Source organism: Struthio camelus, chromosome 3 (genome assembly GCF_040807025.1).
Source record: "Struthio camelus isolate bStrCam1 chromosome 3, bStrCam1.hap1, whole genome shotgun sequence".
In the NCBI taxonomy this organism is placed as follows: Eukaryota; Metazoa; Chordata; class Aves; order Struthioniformes; family Struthionidae; genus Struthio; species Struthio camelus.
Genome location: NC_090944.1, coordinates 102614637 through 102634259, shown reverse-complemented (window position 1 = coordinate 102634259; position 19623 = coordinate 102614637). Strand labels below are relative to the sequence as shown.

The following is a 19623-nucleotide window of genomic DNA, read 5'->3' as shown; positions in this document are numbered from 1 at the left end:
TATCTAATGAAAAACTATTTACAAACTCTGTCAGGATTTACCTAAAGACTTCACCAAAAGCTGCAGAAATTTTCATCAACTTTACTGAGACCAAAATATCATCCTTTTGTCTCCTACTACTTATTGAAATCAGCGCATGTCCCAGAGGATCCTACCTGCTTGGAGCTTGTCCCTTCTACTTCAGGAAGTAAATTGCATTGGAGAAGTGAAGTTAACTGAATAAAGATAGTGGAACTGATCGGCCCCTCCATCTCGTATTTCTGCAATTCTGCTGCGGTCTGTCTCACTACAGCAGAAGAGAAAACTCAGTGTTTTGATGAGGCTATGTACTGAATCACAAAGACATAGCAGTTTAAAGATTTTTTTTATTGTATTGCACAAAATATCTATGCAATCCATGTAGGTACTGTATTAAATGATCCACATTTCCCAAAACATTGGCTGTTGCAGCACGCATCAAGCATTGTGAATAACCAGTGCCTTCTTCAAAAATTAAAATAATCGGTTGCAAGTTTAAGCATGTGTGGCAATAAATGAAGAAAAAAAGCTAGGAGTATCAATACATATTTCTTTTCAAACACACAATTATACAACTTTCAGAAGAGCACCAATAATGTCAAGCAACTATTTTGATGAGATACTGTATGTGTAGGCTCTGCAGTAAAACGCCAAGATGCACACAAAAAATATATTTCAACTTTTAAAATAATTTAACCATAGTATCTTGCATGTGCTACCTGTTTACAACATATGATTTCATATACAATATCAGCTCCAAAGCCTCCATTTGTTTAAATTTGTGCATGCTCATTTAAAGCAGCTGTGACTCTGGACCACATGTTCAAGCTGAAAGAGCCTTCAAATTGTTCACACCTGAACACAGAGCAGTAGAAAATAGAGGAAATAGTTACAGTGAAGGTATAACAGAAATGGTACAATGAAAAATGAAGAAAAACACAATCAAACTCCCAAACATAAGGTTCTAGAAAGAGGCCTACATGTAAAGTGATGTTGCAATAATTTATAAAGGTGAAGAATTAATATCGGTCTCCTTTCTGACGCTTACAGATTCTCAAATATTCAGAAGCTCATAGAAGTGAACTAACCAAATGTCACAATCAATATCATCCTCAAACTGTCTTTCTTAAGTTTGATTGTTAATACTGGTACTTAAAACATTTTATATTATTTGCTGAAAACTGTTATTAAAATTTACCCTCCTGCTGTGAGAATTTATTGTAATAAAAATCACGAAAAACAATAGGTAAAAAAATAGTATTTTAAGTACATTTTTAGAAAACCCGTCGAACAACTGCAAATACAGCCGATTTTTAAGTGTCTCTGCTCTTGAGTTGTGGTTTTTTGTTGTTACATGAATGACTTATAAAGAAGCAAGAAGTACCAGATCTAAGATTTATTTTTGTCCATTACATTGAGGACCTCATCCAAAAGTGAAGGTCCCAAGTCAAGTTGTAATGAGAGAAGAGAGCCTGCAAGATCTGAAAGGGATTCTTCTGACTTAGTCTCTGTCTTGGTTAGTTCACACGAAAGCTGACTGTCATCAAATAAATCAACTGTTTGCCAATCAGTGCATCGTTCGGAAAGGCTGGATGAGTGACTGTCTCTACCATTGGTAAAATGCGATGAAGAACCATTTTGCTCCCATATATCATCTTTGTATATTTCTCCATCCTCCAACTGTTTATTTTTCTCCTGCAATTTTTCTTCCATTACTGGCTCACAGCTAAGCCTAGGATTTCTGGATGGCCTGACAGATTCTTGCTTTGAATTAAATGTCACTGGTGACAATAAGGGCAGCATAAGGGCTTGAGAACCCCCAATGGCAGGAAGGGAAATGGCATTTTTGAGCACTGGTGACGGAGTTTCTGTAAACATGGATTCAGAAGTGCTGTTTGCCCTTAGGAATTCACTGTGGCCACCAGACTGGGTAACTCTAGTTTCTCCTTCGTTTCCAGGCAAGAGTTCATAGTTTCCCTGCAAAAAGGAGATATCCCCAAAAACATCATGTTGCCCTTCTTTTCCAATGTGTATGGTGTGACGAAAATCTCCAAGGGGTGGACTGATCATATCAGGAGACAAGATATCCCTTAGTTTGAACTTCTTCCCTTTCTTATTGTTAGCAGCTTTCAAGTAGATGGGTGTCTTGGCTGGCATCTTGTGTGTAGATTCTGAGAGGGCGAGTTATCAAAAAAAAAAAAAGGAAAAGCCTCTTACAAAGCCTCAGTTATTCTCAGGATAGCTTGAGTGTTATCTGAGTTACATCATCATCTTGGACGACCCTCACACATGAAGTCCCTTTCTTCTGAGACAGAAAACTCGCAGATGTGTTAAGGTGAAAGTCTCTCACTGCAGATCTTTCTAAAGCAGAGCACAAGTTCCGGGTCAGTTAGCAACCAACTGTCCTACTATGTTCAGAACCTGAGAAAACCTGCATGAGATAAAAAACCAGGTTATCATTAACTTATTTTTCATGGTCCATTCAGTCTTGTTTTTGCAAAAAAATTTTTAATGGTACTGACAGTTCCAGCCTGCAGATTAGCTTTATGATGTTGCTTCCCTTCATTACGCAGGATAAAAGGGTATAGATTAGCAAGGGTTAGCTAACCTTTCCCTGCCTTCATAGGGTTTTTTTTTGTTTTTTTTTTAAAAAGTCAGAGTTTCTTAGACACAGTTGCTGAGCATAGTTAATTTGATAAACATCACTATCTCAATCTTTCTTCTTACTATTCTGGCATTCAGAATGCAGGCCTTCAAGAGCACATGCAGACACACATTTAAAACATGAGGACTCAATTACATTAAGGTTTCAGAAAGACCCAAAAAGCGTCACAGAGTCACACAGACAAAGTTTTTTGAAATGGAGACCACCTTGGATCTGAGAACTTTGGATACCCCTATTTAGGGCTGGAACTCTCCTAAGCTGTCACCAACGACGCTTCTGAAAAACGGGCCTATAAAAAGGATCATTTTAGGCACTTAAAGTTCTGCTGGTCCACGTCTCTAAAATTAGTTGGAAAAGTCCAAATGCAGGTGTTTTAGAAGAGACTGATTCTTATCACTATCATCTTTAGACTATGGGAATTCTTCATAGCAATGATTACACACTGTAGCTCATGAATACCTGCTACGCCATGAGGCCACAGTGACTCAAAGTTGGTCTGTGCAACCAAATGAAACAGTACTTTCAAACCAACAATCTCCCCTAGAATCTAGTCTCTGAAAAGGCTGATAGACTGTCAGTGCTATGGACTCTTTTTTGGGGCCAAAAGCTTACGGTAAAACACTTTTTATTAATGCTTTATTGGTGTATTTCTTTCTTACAGTACCAACTCTTGACTCCTGAGCAATGCCAGAATAAACGCATTTTTCTCCAGGACATCTTTGTCCTTTCCCCCACTCAACGCCTGGAGCACCAGAGTGTCACTATCTTTCTGCTGTAGGTTTAGTGGTCATTCCTTCTTACCAGGATCCTTACCCCCAAATCCCTCACCCTCTGTCCTCTTCCAGCCTTACTCTTTAAAGAAGCTTGCAGTTCCTGCACAGGAAGGACTGTAACGTGAAATAAGTGAAGGAATAACAAAGTGCTACTCCTGCTGCCTTTTAATAAATGCCCCAGCAGAGCTATTCCTTCATTGAGTTAAGCCAACACAGATCACCAGTTTCAAAAATCTGTATACTATGAATATACAGCCAGATTGTCAGAGAGTATTTAGGCATTTCACAAATCCTTTAACCTAACTGAGCAATTGGTACCCACACAGAGTGCTTAACCGTGCCTCACAAGGGGAGCTGCGAATCCAGCCAGCTTAGTATTCTTTTTTGACTCCCACAAGACATCTACTGAATTTCAGATACCACTGAAAATCCCTCCCCCAAACACCTCAGCAAAAAGTACAACAGATACAAGCAGATGAAAGCTGTCATGCAAAATAAGCTCAATGTTCTATGAATTATAAGGATACTTATACTTTCAAGCTCAGTTTTGATAATACAATTACTTGCATTAATCAGTTAAAAGCACTTCAAAGATTGCTCCTCCATAACAAAATGCTAATTGTTTAGGATCTAGAGAATGCTAGGAGATTTACATTACATACCAAAACTCCACTGACTGAACTCCATCTTGGTACTGTAAGATACTGAATAAAAAAGTTGTGCCACAGATCATGGGAATAGAACTAATTAGTCAGTTTAGTCACCTTTCAGATTCAAGCTGAAAAATTCACTGCATTGTTTTAACTTCCTCCTCCTCCCCCTCCTTCCACAGCTTATCATTTTAACCTTGTAACCCATTTAGCTAAACAAAATGTTCTCAATTCTAAAGAGAATTCTATTCTCGGTGAACAAAGCTGAATGGTGAGGTTGTTTTATGTTTATCTAGCAAATTCAGCTCTATCTCAATTCCCAGGAATAACAGACAGAACTCCCTCTGGTTCTAAATCCTCGCTCTTTCAGCTTTTTTGATCTGCAGAACGAATGGCAATGCAGTGCCAATGTGGTCCAAAGTCAAGCCTATTGGCTACTAGTTTAAAAATGAAAGACAAATCCCAGTTCATTCAAACTTTCATGGGTTCTACCAGTTTGGTTCTGCAAAGGCCATTATCACCAGATTTCAAACACACCTAAGTTACACAACGAAACACACCTGAACATCCAGAAATACTAAAATTAACTGCCAACCAACTTTCATTGCAAGAAATACATTTTGACTATAATATAGTCAAATAATATATATTATAGAGAGGACTATATTATATTAAACTCATCGCTTGGGAAAAAACAAAAACAAAACAGAACAAACATTGGGACATCCAGAGCTCCTTCAGTTCTTGCACTATGAGCGAGCCCCAGTAAGGGGCAGTGTAAAACCACGCTACCCTGGAGGCTGCTGCAGGAGGCTGCTGCCAGGAACTGCAGTCCCTCCCTGTACAGCAGGCACAGCAGTTGTGCAAGAGGAGGCAATGCCTTCTGTTTGGCCAGTTCAGAAAGGCTTTACATCTCAAGAGGAGAACATTCGAAACTATATGCTTACCACAAGCATTGCTTGCTCGGCTAAAATCAATGGCTACCCTTGCTACACGTTTCATTAATCACTTTATTGAAAACTCCCCAAAGTACACCTTGTAAGTAAAAGATATGGGTTCCCTCTTCAACAGGCAGGCTTTTCACGCACAGCATAACACAGGCCTTCAGAGCAACTATACTTCAATTCTGCGTACTTGTCCTCTTTGGCAACTGTTACCCAAAGGAGTACAAATTTTAAGCCATTCTGAACAGCTGAAATACAATACTAATCTGGAAATAGTCACTCATCCCAAAATACTGTTATTAATCATATTTAATTTACAATTAAATGAGGACAAGCCTATGCCTATATATAAAGTAACTTAAAAAAAAATTAAGACTTTGTAAAGGAAGCAAGGCTTAACAAGACCACGTCTCCCACTCGACTCCTCCAACCCCCTCCCTCCCAAATTGGTCCAGAAGTTCTCACAATATCTTTGAGCACTGCCTGCATTCAATAATATCTAAGGACCAGTACACGCTGGTTAAGAGATTACCTTCCAGTCTTGATACTGTGCTCCACAGTAGTGTTCACCTGGTCTGAAAATTAGTAGCAGCTCCTGAAATGAGAGACCGCAGGTCTGTCCACTTCTAGACTAGGCCACCAGTGAACCTCTACTTATACAACCACCAGTTTCTGAGTAGTTCTAATAAAATCAAGTGGTAACGCTTTTCCTTCCAAGTTGTTCATCTAAACTTACCTCGTTTATAAAAGGCCCAGCCTTTTGATTAATCTGTATTAAAGTCAGTCTTCCTGATTGGGTTAAAATCCTTTGCCCTTTTGTTTCCCCCTCCTTCAAAGAATTTGCACCTTTCTGATTAAAGCTACAGATTTAATTAATTTATAAAATAATCAGGCTAATTCACACTTAAGTTCAATTGATCTCAAACTGCACTCAACCCAGTTGCCTAGATCAAATCTAACTTTTCACCCCATTGTCCCATATGCTTCTAGAAAATGAAAAGGGGAGAGGAAAAAAAAACCACACAAAAAACACCCAGTACTTCCCAGAGCTATAGAAACACAGGTCAAGAGGGGACCCCAACATGCGCTTCGTGCATTGCTCCCTCGTCCTGCAAAGGCCTAGGTGGCCTTCTGCTAGTCCTGGCAGAAGTCTATCCACCCTCCTTTTAAAATCCCCTACAAGCGCAGATCACCCAGGTTAATCTACTCTACGTAGGCTAGTTGTCAGGGAAAACAGCCAAAGTCTCCCCTACTCCAGTTTGCGCTCTAATGAATGCAGCTTATTCTTTTCTTTTATACATTCTACATCTCCTTTCAGCCTTCTCTTCTCCAGACTAAACAACCCAAATGTTTCAGTCTTTCAACACAGGTCCTGCTTTCTTGAACACAGATCCCTTCCCCCCAACCCCCTTTTCTGGTCTCCCTCCTCTTGGCTCATGTCTTTCTTTAAGTGCGCCCAAAAGTAGACACAGTACTCAAGCCGAGATCTCAACTTCTCTCTTAACAGCATATCTGCATTTTTCTCTTAGCAGCCCAGCACTGTGCTGGCTTATGTTTACTTTGTGGTCCACTAAAAAAACCTAGCTGCTTTTCAGAAGAACTGCTGTCTAGCCAGTTATTCTGCGTCTTGTTCTTGATTACTGATTACTGCCACTTCAGAGAAGCCTTGGCGCTCGCTGCACTATGCTCTGCTCATTACAAGCTTTTCAGTTTGTTAGGAACATTTCCAATTTTAATCCTGTTCTCTACAGCATACGAATTTAGCATCGTCTTCAAATGATATAAGCATACATTCAAATCATTCACGAAAATATTCTGTAATAAAAGAGATGGAATATAGCCCTGCAAAATTCCACTTGATCCATCTGTCTACACTGATAGCGATTAAATACTCCAAGCTACTACTCGAAGTAGTTTGAATTCTTGAGAACGACTGTCTGCTCATGGCTAGGGAATGGGGGGAGGGAGGGAACACAAGTATGCTCCGTAATACAGATCTATTAATGAATGTGTGACAAGGAAGGCTTGGAAGACTTCAGCTATGGGAACACTAGCTGGGGAGAAAAAACAAAAAAGCAAACAGAGGAATTAATGGATTATCAGTCATATTTCCCTTTCACTTTCCCTTCTAAGGATATGAAAATTATATGAGGATGCATTTTCTTTTTCCTTGCTAAAAACCACTTTTTCCCCACTTAAATCATAAAAATAAATACACCAGCTATAAGCAGTCCATCTGAAGAAGTGTTGTCATTAAATGTTAGCACAGATAGTGAATATATTTAGTGTCTTTCCTTCCAGGTATCTTCCATTTCTCCAACACCCTCTTCTTTTCCCCCGTAAATCTTATGTTTATGGAGGAGAAAAACTCAAGTTGCTGAAATGATTTTCAGTTGTTGACTGCTTTAAATCTTGCAAGCTTTCCCTCCCAATATCCTTTCAAATGGGTCAAAACAGAGTAAACCATGTTAACCAGATAACACCTTCAACATTATATCATTAAACGACTTACACATTTCATTGAAATGAATGAGGCATTTCACACATTTAAGAGCTTTTATTTTAGCCCCTAAGAAACCGAAATAACGGAAAACCAACCTGATTTGAATTAACTGTTTTCACAGTTCATTGTGCTCTGCAAACTGCCGTACCAGCACAGCTGGAAGGGGCTGCTGAAGGGATGACTGTCAGATTTGAGTAACTGGCACCAACCTCCAGTTAATATTTACATCTGTCTGTTTGATTAAAAATGCCCTTTATCACCCAGTAACCTTCACCGCTGTTAAGGTACTTGAATACTAACTAAATCATTTCTCAGGCTTCTTTTTTGATCAATGTGAGCTGAGGGGATTCCCCATTTTGTGGGGCAAACTGGTTTTGAACCTTCAAATATGTCTCTCGCTCTCTCTCATTTCATCTCCAATTTTCCAACATCCTTTTCACAGCAGATTAGAACGGATTCTAATATTCTGATATCGTTCTCCTGAACGACACATACCAATATAAAAATCAGTTCTTTCTTCCCATCTTTGCTGCCTTGCTTATAAAGAAGATCATATTAACGCTCTTTCCCCACCATCTCACAATAGGAATTCTCCTATAATTACAGGGTTTGCTTGCGGTGTTATATCACAAATCCTTTAAGAGTTCTTTTCAGGTGTAACATACACCAGCTCACCAAGTAGAATAAGCTATATTGGCAAAACTAGAAATCTGTTAGCACAGCCACTCATTGGTCCAGAGTGGGTGTCCCCATCCTCGCTCTCCAGGATGGGGATACACAACATACCCATCACATCAACAATATTGCCAGCACGGCCAAAGGCAGTGCTCATACTACACTGTTTGTCAGTAAGACTCTATTCTATAGAAAACACTATGGCTTTCCAAGCTATTGTTCTCCAATACATGAGCATGATTTATTTTCTTTATAACAAAATATAGGGCTATATCTCAGAAAGAGAAAACATTTTATATGACTGATGGGGTGAAAACATTCAGTCAACTGAGATTTCTGCATCTTCCTCCTCAATATACTACCTCAGCAGCCTCCATCACCTGAAAACTTACACCGCAGTGATTTTACACTTACATGCAGGTTACTCATCAAAATACTATATAGCACTGGGCTGATGAAAAGATCCCTGCATTATTTCACCGAAATTTGTCCCTCTTTGACACTGACTTCCCTCTGACATTTTCTTTGAGATTTTTAATCTGTTTAATGTGTGCCTTGTTGACACTGCAAAGGAGCAATGTTTTAAAAATTTGGCTATCGGCCAATATTAAGTCAAATGCCTTATAGAGTCATTTTTTATGGCTGTGCTTTTGACTCTTAATTAGAGTATCTTAATTCCTCGGTTTTCATTAGGCAATTTTCTTTTCCACCTTCCAATAGGTTTTGGTTGCAGCTTGCTTTCAGCTTTGAGAAGCTAGTATCTTTTCTAGAATAATAAAACTCTTTTTTTTTTTTTTTTTCCTTCTCTAGAGACAGGCATTTAATGAGGAGTTCACTGTATTCAGTTCAACCCCGTGGTCAGAAACAGGCCCCTCTTATTGCTTTCTTCTTAGCTTTGCTGGCTCATACATTCATACGCATGGATTTAATACCTCATAGTTCAGTTTTATCACTGGCTTTCAAAAAAACTGTATGAGCGCAAGACAATGCAGATGCAGGCAGAGGTATGAACGCTTCCACCAGGTCAGTGCAAAGCCTAGCACCTTAACACAGAGCCTGTGAAGGTGAGGGCATGCTAAGTCAGCCAGACTGTGCACTAAAGCACAGGCACACATTTCCTCCTACAAAGCTAGCAGACCAAACAGCTGGGGCCTATCAAGTCATAAGCCACAAGACAGAGAGGCTTCTCTTAGGCCAATGAAAACCCATTGTGAAATGGGACCAAAAAACCTACAACCTAAGTCCATATGCCACCTAAAGGACTGGGTAACTGCTCTGGCTGAAATCTCACCTGCAGAGGGAGAAGAAAGGATTAATTTCAGCCAGAGCAGCTCAAGACTTGTCTACCAAAGTGCTGGTACTGGCCTACAGACGCATTTAGAAATGTGTGGACTGAGGCAGGCAGCACTGCCCCTTTTGATGTCAACCAGCACTGATAGCTGGTTAAGTGGATTATGAATCCACCCCCTTTGTAATTCTGAGCAGGTTAGTGTAGATGGCTTCTTTTGAGACAGAGGGTGTAGTTCCCCTACCAAGCTCTCTTCTCAAAGCTGGTTTAAAAGTTCCCACCCCAGAGCCTGGCCCTCCTGGCTGGCTGCTCCTAGTTGCGCACTGCCGTTCCCTGTACCCTCCGTTCACCGGCACGCCTGCAAGCCATGCTGCAGACAGGTCACAGCAGCAGCTCTCCCCCGACTCAGTTTACAGTAAAAGCTTCCAAACTGCTGTGGTATAACTGGTGGTAAAGTTTCAAGAGAGAGTTAAAGCCCACCTAATTGTTGCTGTCAGAAGGGCTTTCTCCCCCTCCCTCCCTTCGCACCATATGCACACCTTTAGCCCGTTCAATTCACTACACTGGATGAAAAATAATTAGGAAAAGGGTGTAGGACCACATGGCTAGGAGTGCGACTGCTCCTTTTGGCTGCAACAAGTCATTTGAACAGCTCAGCTGTCTGGTGAAGCATCATGCTTAGAGAGTGAGGAGTTCTGGCAGAGGGATGCACAATTCTGAAACTAACTCTTCTACAACGTAAGATGTCCATGGAATTACACCCAGATTCCATTTTCTTGATTCAAAACTGGCTTGGTAGCTCCACCAGCTTCCGCCTTACAGTTCCAAGGGCTGCTGTCATGTCAAAATGAAGTTTTTCCAGCTATAGTTAGCAGTTTATTATTCATAATTTGTAAAAGATCCCTAATTTAACTTTTCCTTACTTGGTAGCTCCTGATAAAAGGCAATCTGAAATAAAAGCATCTTATAAGACCTCACCCCCACCCCAGTCTCTAACCTCCTCCAATTCTCAAATACCCTTCATCTCTAAGTCAAATATTTTTTATCGTCTCCTTGAAACACACAAGTGACACAGACTTACTGTAATCACCAATGCTGCTATTATTCAATTCTCTTAAGTGCTTCACTTCAAATAAGTATTTACCATCCTGAAATGCCTGGTAAAATGGTTTAAACCAAACTTGAAGCCAGAGAGCCCTCTATGTGCAAATGCTAAGAGTGAAGTAGAGGTACAAAGCTACAGAAAACTATGAATTTGCACAAGGCTTATTTGATTTATTACATAGGAAAGGATGAATCCTCTGCTCTGTTGCAGTTCTTCTGCTTCCTTCAAAGAGCTGAATGGTCATCGAGATGAGATCAAAGAGCATGGGGTTGGGGTAGTTGGAAAGAAGGAAAGTCTACAATGGATTACAAACTCTTCACCGAATTTCTTTTTTGGTCCAATTCATGCCCTTGAGGAATAGGGGTGAAATCACGGAGAGCGGGTAAGACTTTTAAAAATTGGTTATGCATGTATAAGTCAGTGTAGGTTGTTAAAGTAATTGTTTCTGCTTTATCACCTTGATATGAAGTAGAACGAAATCAAATGGAAATTACATCTTCACAGTGAGTTTATCCTATACTCCTAACAAAACAGCTCCACCGTGTGAAGGTACCATACAAGCAGAGGGAAGAATCTGGAGGAACAAGTGACAACTGGAAGACATGTCATATTCTGGCTCTGCTCTGCAGCATGTCAGGGACACCTGGGACTCGCCCCTGGCGGAGGGGAACGCATCGCGCTGGACAGCAGTTCAGCGTTCGCCACTTCCTCCTGGCATCTTTGTGACAGAAGCTCAGCTCTATTAACTTGAGTTGCCTCTACTAAACTCTTTTTTTTTTCTCCTTGGAATATATCAAATAGCATCGGAGCGCCTCTCTATACAAACAGTTACATTTCACACACTGCTCTTAAAACCAGGCAGAGTTGAGGACCCTAATTTGAAAGTTACGTACTCAGGCCTTGTATTTTCTATGTTTGGAAGCGCTACAGAGGGGCACTGTCAGAATATTCAGAGCGGCACAGTGGCAGTTAAGTGCTAAAACTAGTTTATTAATTAGCAGCTGATATTTCTTTCAAACTCTCAAAACCAAGCATTTTAACTGTCTGAAATACTGCTGTTTCAGGTCCCACTGAAGCTACCTTCTCTATACTCGAGTGTTACCTCAGCCAGTACTTAGCACCTATCATCCCATTACTGCAGCTGCATTTCAGAAGAGAAGTGTGGGTCTGCAGGACAGTTTACGCCAAAATGGCAAACAAGATGACAACATCTGTATATAGAGAGGACTGGGCTTCTAGCTTGCATGTGCAGGCAGTATGACAGCATAATTAAACGGGTCAGGGAAACATGCTGTATCCAATGAACCCGAGCAGACCTAATGTACTGCAAGTCAAGTCCTGTCCTTTGCAGCTTTCTGGAAAAGCATTTTGCACACATTACTTGTTCTCTCTGCACTCTGCAGGGGTTCCTGCTCAGGATTTTGCTTTGAGACTACAAAAGAACATAAATCTCTGTGCTTAAAGGTCAGTATTTCAAAGTGCTCCAAAACGCACATTTTGTTTGCAGAAGTAATGCCTAGGGAAAGAGTATTGGTGGCAAAAAGAAAACTTCTAGTAGGCAGTCACATTAGGGTAATGTAATCATGACTCACGCTCCTCACCCATTTCCTGACTAGGCTGTGTATGATCAAAAGAAAAATCGGCCACAGTAATGCTGCCGCTCGTTAATGTTAGCTGCCTGAGAGGATTACAGACTACCAGAAAACAAACTCATTGCAGAGTATCCTATTTAAAGGCTGGCATAAACTGACACTGACAAATGCAGTGTTGTAATACCATACTCAACCAAAACAGCAACTTGCCTTTGTTGCAAGACAAATTACAACTTTTTACAGTGAGTTCTCCTAGCTAAACAAAGCTGAGGATTCATACCTCTCGCACACCTTAAAGCACAGACAATCCTTGGTAGGTCTCTAAGGAAATACAAGCTACATGGCCCTTTTGAAAAGGATCACAGCAAACACACTGCTACAAAACAACAGCCACCTCCCCAGAAAGGCTATAAATGAACACACACACACACACACAAAAAAAGCACGGGCAGGGCATAAGTGGCTTTCACCTTTTAAGAGAGGCACTGCAAGAAGTGATTTCTCTCATGCTGCTCAACAGGATTGCACGTTGAAAGTGAAGCATGCATGTAAGGATGAAAATTGGAGTTGGATAAAGAGTTTTTCAGTGGAAAACAAATGTCAGATCCTTAGGACTTTGGTCACAATTAATTTGTTCCAGAACCCACATTAATGAAAAACCAAAAAGTAACAGGTATTTCTACAAAAACTAGGCTAGACTTTAGGTAACACAGAGGACAACACCCAGCTGCACCTCTCTGCGCTCCTCTTAGGTCAAATCGGGATGAATTGCCTCTCCTCCCTCCCTCCTTCCTCAGAAGCAGAGCCCTCTGCATTTGCAGCTGCCTTTCACTCCCCTTTACAAGTGCCAACTGCTAAACATGCTTCTCAGCACCAGTCACCGGGTTCCTCACGTCACTTCAGGCAAGGGATATCAAAGGGGAGAAAAAGCCTCAAGTTGAGCATTACATTTACAATCCCTTGCCAAAAACATTGCGCATAGACTTCAGATTTATCAGCAATGGCACTCCACTTCCAGGATGCTGAAAAGACCTTCACCAGGTTTCTGACAGCCAAATCCCACCTGAATTACACAACAACCTCCCTTTTAAGCAATGCCTTGGCGTGCCTATTACAAGCATCAGACAAATATCAGACTCCACAAATACTCCGCAAATATCAGACTCCTACAAACATCAGACTCCACACGATATGGAGTACTGTGGGGACAGGCAGGAGAAACAATCAAGGCAGAAGTTATTTTAGATCTGGCTAAATGAATACCAGCTGAATATACTAAGCCTATACTTTATCTAGGTTGCACTTACTACTTCAGAGTTGAGACAAGCTAATTCTGTATCACAGCACACACAGCAAGGCCTTGCAGTGCATTTTGACACTTGTTCCTAGACTGTTATAACTCTGCTTGGTCATCATATGCCTTATTTATACAACTATAACAGCACAAAAACAAGGTGCAGCAATCCCTTTGGGCATGGATGCGCCTCTCTCTTGACGCAAGCATGAGCACGCTGCGAGTAATCCATGTACCAAGTCATACCTGGCATGGAAGGCAGTGGCGTGCAGACCATCAACATAATTCTGGAACTTACTTTGCTATGTAAAGGACCTGTTTATTTACTTAACCCTGTAATAAGTGGGAAAGATGAATTGACTCATGCTACTGAACCTGAGAATGCTACTGAACCTGAGAAAAAACTTCTTCACTGTGAGGGTGACAGAGCATTGGAACAGGTTGCCCAGAGAGGTGGTGGAGTCTCCTTCCCTGGAGATATTCAAAAGCCGTCTGGATGTGATCCTGGGCAATATGCTCTAGGTGACCCTGCTTGAACAGGGAGGTTGGACTAGATGATCTCCAGAGGTCCCTTCCAACCTAAACGATTCTGTGAAGATGAACTTCTGCCCTTGGTGAAGGCTATTTAAAGCAGATTTTTAATTGTCATTAGAAAGCCCTTACCATCAGACAGTCAGAATTAAGAGCCAAAATTCAAATTGTGAGAGAGGAGCGACGTGCTGCTTAGTACGGTTCACAGTCCATCAGAAATAAAAGAAAATGTGACACATTGTAGGGTCCGGGACATCCACCCACAGCACTGACAAAAACCTCTGCTCAAACGTTGCAGAAAAATACCCTCAGAAAATAAAACTCATGGTCAGAATCCAAGCCATAGCAGTTAATGGCCAGAAGGTCCTGAGCTCCTTAACGTGGACAAATAATTTTGAGTAGAAGGTGAGGTCAGTTTCTCTGCCCTGAGGGCAAACACAAACTGGGCAAAATATCCCCCATATAATACTGTAACAGTGCAAGAGGATTGCATTAATTTAAGACACAGCGTGGCATTCTCTTCCTCCTTTGTAAAAGTCCATGCTATTTCTCTCAACAGAGATAGCCTCTGTAGAAACACAGAAACCTGCAGGCTTTAGCTTCCTCAAATACAAAAGAGCGTATGGCTAACAGAGACAGCACACTGAAGAAATTCAAGAAGAGGGAACTTGCACGTGAGAAGGGCATCAGCATCTCAGTGCTGCTGCTGCTGCTTCAGTGCAGTCAAGACAAAAATACATGAACGCAGCGGGGACCATTCCACAGAGTCATGGGGAAGAACAGAAGTACCATCATCAAAGTACCGCGCATGTCTTTTGCTGGATCTGTGTTTCATAGCAACTTCAAGTAGAAAGGTGATGGTACAAAGCTGGTATTTTCTTCCTTCTCCTATGTACTTGGGTACTACCTCAAATCTGCCACAAGTATTTCCTTTTGGCTGCAGCAGCAGTGGGGCAGCATACTTAGGCTCTGATCTATATTGGAGAAAATCATTAAATTGTTCACCAACAGCTACGTAGATCCATGGTAGAAACAGTTCATCAACACCCCTATTACCATAGTCCCATGCTTCTTAAATTATACCACATTGTGATTATTATTGTTTTACTGGTCTAAGGAACAGTATTCCCCTAAAATAAGAAAGAAAATACATACACGTATCCACTCATCCTCCAACACGGAGCTCTTAATCCAAAGAAAAGATTTGAACCCAAAAGTGAGAGGAAGATGGCAGATCTCTGATCTCTTTGCTGTTCATATTCTGCTTGTTTCTTTCCTAATGACTCCTCTACCATCGCTACACAGTTCTTTCTACTGTATAAAGATAATCTTTGCAAAATGCTCCGTAGGCAGTATTTATTTCTAAAGGTAGCTAAAAAGATCAGCAATTTATTCACTTTATGAGAAAGAATACTTTTGCAAATTAAGTCACCGTATAGCCTCACAGTTATTCAGAGCCTATCTAACTGTATCCATGGTCTCTGAGTGAGTTCATAGTTAATACAGCTCTCTGTATTTAGAGCCCATTGAAGCCTTTGGGATTTTTTTTTTTCCGCTTGAATTATTGCAGGACAACCTGTATTTAGTGTGTTCTGAGAATTTAAGTTAAGTAGATCTGTTCCCTTGAAACAAAAATCCTGCTACCAACGTTGCTGTTGAACTCTTACCATTCATGAAAATCCGTTCACTTGGGAGAAACAGAAGTGGGAAGGCAGAGACAATTTAGCATGGGAAGAGAATCTATACTGCAAAGGCCTGAACAACAAAAAAAAATCTGCATCCAATCAATAAATCAAAACTCTCTGAATTCGGCATATTAACAGTTTGCAGTAACAAGGTTAACTTTTAATAGTCACCAAGTTCCAGGGTTAGTCACCACTGACATGATTAGGAAAACTCACACCTCCCAAAGCTATTGTTTCAGAGGGCCTGCAACAAGGGCAGGCAGTATCACCCCGGGGTGCCAACACAGGCTGAAAGAGCCCAAATTCTTAAAGTGAAAGTTCAATAATTTTAAGACCAAAAACATTGTGAATACCTGAAAATCCAGAAAGACTTTTAATCTGCCTGACATTTTGGCTGTTACAGCCTCAGTGATTTGACTTATTATGCAATGGTATGAATTAAGTGCAGTTTCAGTATTTCAGCAAGCTTAATTAATAGTGAAACTCCCTTCATACCTCTTGCTATTTACCTCTCTCACGTTGGAGAAGATATGGAAGAATTTGCTCATAGTTTTCCACACACTGAAATATTTTGTTGGACTTCCTGTTGGCAGCTCGTCATTTACGAGTCACTTGGAAATGGCCATTTGCTCCGTGGTCAAACTTAGCATTCATGTCCTCAGCAGAGTGCAAGGAAGAATTTACCAAGGCAGCAAATGTCTTAATACATATGTTGCATTGGGAAAGGAACAACACTCCACCCCCCAGGAAGTACAATGAACTCCTAAGTTCATCTGTTTTGCTAGTACCTTTCATTATTAAATAGAAGAAAACAGAATGAAACACTGTTAAATGCTTTGAAATACTGCAGCGGTAGTGCATCTACTGATGACACTTTTTTTGATAGCTTAGCAGACAACCAAGCTTAACCTCGAGCCACTTGGTCCAGTTCTGGTCTCTCCTGGTTAGCGGTAATTAAATAAGTATAATCACTGGAGGGCGTAGCTGCTATAAACCAAATTAGAATCAGGACTCTTGTTTTCCTAAACAGACAAGAAAGCAAACTGATACAACTGTAATGGAAGAATTACCGGTTTCTATAGCATCCAATATACACAGCTCCTCTTCTGCCCAGTGCATCTACTCAAAGACAAAAGAACATTTTTGTCATAGGATCTCAGACTAGATCAATTGTGACTTATTAAACCAGCTTAACACGTCTGATTTCACAGGAGTTTCTCCTCGTTTGTAGACAGCAAAGGGTAACGTTACTCCAAGTCAGATAGACAGAAGATGTTGCAAATAGAATTTCTAGCATTTGCTTCTACTATGGACGTTATGATTCACATGGGCCTTTGGTTCACCAAAAGACCCTTCAACCTGTGCATGCTCTTACACTCTTTGCGTTCAATTCATCCATTTTAGTTGGGGAATTAAGCTAAAATGACCTACAGCGGAGGACTTGGGGTCAGGGGGAAGAGAGGAAAACTGACTGGTAGGTAATGGAAGGGAGAGGAAGAGAGTGATCCTGATTAGCTGATGCCTGAACAGCAGCAAGACATCTGAACATCAGCAAGCCATTTACATGTTAATAGTGGCCAAGTTCATACATTTAAGATTAAAATTTAAGATTAAATCACATAGGCCACATTTTCAGGATCAAAGACTGTGCTTGGGAACAGTAGCAATAGCTGTGCAGGTCAGAAGAGGGAACTAGTTGAATCTGATCTTCTCGTGCTTTATCAAAAGGGGCTAAAAGTGATTCCCCAGTGCCTACGAGAGCATTGACAAGGAGAAGAGAAGTTCCAGTGATTTTGTATTTGGCCCTTATCGTGACCAGTCCTGGCATCCACAATTCCAGGAGGATGCTACTGAGCAGAAGAGTTTCAGCAACAGCCGTGAGACTGATTAATGGACTAGATAATTTACAGCAACAGACTCACAGAGCATTCAATCTGTTCAGTTACTTAGAAGACGAAGTGATGAGTTGATCATGGGCTGTAAGTACTTCACATGCAGCAAAAATTTAATAATAGAGGGCATTCAACTTCCACTCACTGCATCTGCTACAACTTACACTTACTGGAATGAAAGCTTGACAAAGCAAGGTAGGAAAAAAAAAAATGTATCTTTTTAACAGTTAGAACAGCTTACCAAGGACTGTGGTGGATTCTCTCCTATTTGGATTTTTTTGAAGACAGTTTTTCTTTTCTAAAAAAATCCCCATGGTCTAATTCAAACTATTCAGGCAGATCCAGGAGCCATACTGGCACAGAACTGGGTAACAACTCAGCAAAGTCCTATAGCGTTATAGGCAGGTTCCCAATGGTCCATTCTGGCTTTTATCATTCAAGATACAAAATGTATTTTCCCTTGATTGCATGCATGACATCTCTCTTTTCTTAAGGAATACATATTTTGAAAAGCATTTTTATCCAGGGAAGGCCATACTAAATTTTTAAAGTCTTTTTGTCCACGGGTTATATTTTCTCGATCATCAGGGTGATTATTAAGACTGAAAGGGTAAATCTGGAAGTTATTAAAACAGAGCTCTCATCCAAACTGTTGTGTCCAAGGAAAGTTATAGTCCTTCAACGCCAAATTAAAAAAAAAAAAAAAAAAAAGATATCTATGTTTGATACTGCTACTTCAAATCCTGCATGGACAACTGAATAAATACTCTTCTGTCAAACTGCCATAAACAGTTTGAGATCTGCAAACTTTAAAAGCTAGTTCTCCTCTGATACTGTGCAGGCAGAACGGGCACACATTTCACAACAATTCAACCTATTCAAAGCGAGTAAGGAAAACAAAACATTTTAAGATACCACTCTGAAACAAGCATCTCAAAACCCTGACCAAGTAGAATCCAATGTTCAACTTTAAATATCCCGTTTTTGGAGAAAAGAATGAAAATTGAGATGTGGCTTTGGCTTTGTTTACTTTCTACTCCAGAGAAATTAAGATAACTTGCATTTTGACAACACTCTCAAACTATCATTTATTTTCAAGGCAATTCGCCTATACATTACGAGAACTTAGATTTGGGACCACATTTGTCCTTTTAAGATATTAACTCAAGAACTGCAAACTTTGAAATTCAGAAGGCCCACTAACTCCTGACACTACCTCACCAACGGACTGAAAGAGCACACTGAATCAAAGCATCTGAAAAGTTATCAGGTGCCATTTCAGACAAGGATCTTAAACCTATACACACACACATGCATGTACACGGAGCTGTTTTGTTACACGTAGCTTACACACCGTTTCTTAGATGTGGCATTTCTAACATTGCCACCTATCCTTCAGGTCTCTCAGCCTCTTCTATTGAAAGGCTCATCTTAAGAGCGGTTTCTAACTATCAGACTTTGCCATTTAAGCCAACAATTTCTGTCCTCTGTCCACCTCTGCATATATTTGTTGAGAGAATTAGAAACAAGTGGGAGAATTTTAGCAGGAGTTGTTAATCTGTTTCTCTAGCGAGGCAAAAGCAAAATGATGCGTTTTCTCTTCCCCTGCCCCAACCTAATCCCCTTATTCCTATACATAACCACCCACCAAAATCCACAGCCCTGCAGTGGTGCTGCTAAAAAGTTCTGGCACGTCTGTGCTTTTAAACATAGTCTTGAAATTCAAATTTATGTCCAGGATGTGTCTTTCACTGTTCCTGTGAATTACCAGGATGGCCAATTTAAGGTGCTTCAAACACGTGTTGTTTTTGCAAGAATCAGTAGCTGTCTGTTAGCACTGGCCAGCTGAAGTGTTTCAAGATTCCTGCTCCATTACAAATACTGCCTCTCCTCATAGCTCTCTATGCTCCCTGTCCACAAGCAGCTTTGCAGGAAGGAAGCACCACGAGCCCACATTCGGGAAGGACAGAATCCGTGTGTAAGGATTAAGGGCGTGGAACTAGGAGAT

General features: G+C 40.6%; 1 protein-coding gene across 6 annotated transcripts in view; it reads right to left on the bottom strand.

Annotated features, from left to right (window-relative positions):
* Positions 1 to 351: 351 nt before the first annotated feature.
* The window catches only part of CDC42EP3 (CDC42 effector protein 3), a 28395-nt gene continuing 9123 nt past the window's right edge, over positions 352 to 19623 (bottom strand). For 5 of the 6 annotated variants that reach the window (XR_011140327.1, XM_068939389.1, XM_068939385.1 and 2 more), the window contains one exon: positions 352 to 2449. Coding sequence is in view for 5 of the 6 variants with exons in the window: in XM_068939389.1 (XP_068795490.1) it covers positions 1408 to 2175 (768 nt within the window). In the remaining variant the exon portion in view is untranslated. Of the gene's footprint in view, positions 2450 to 5582; positions 5643 to 19623 lie in introns of those variants that run through there. The other variant, XM_068939388.1, reaches the window with a different exon arrangement.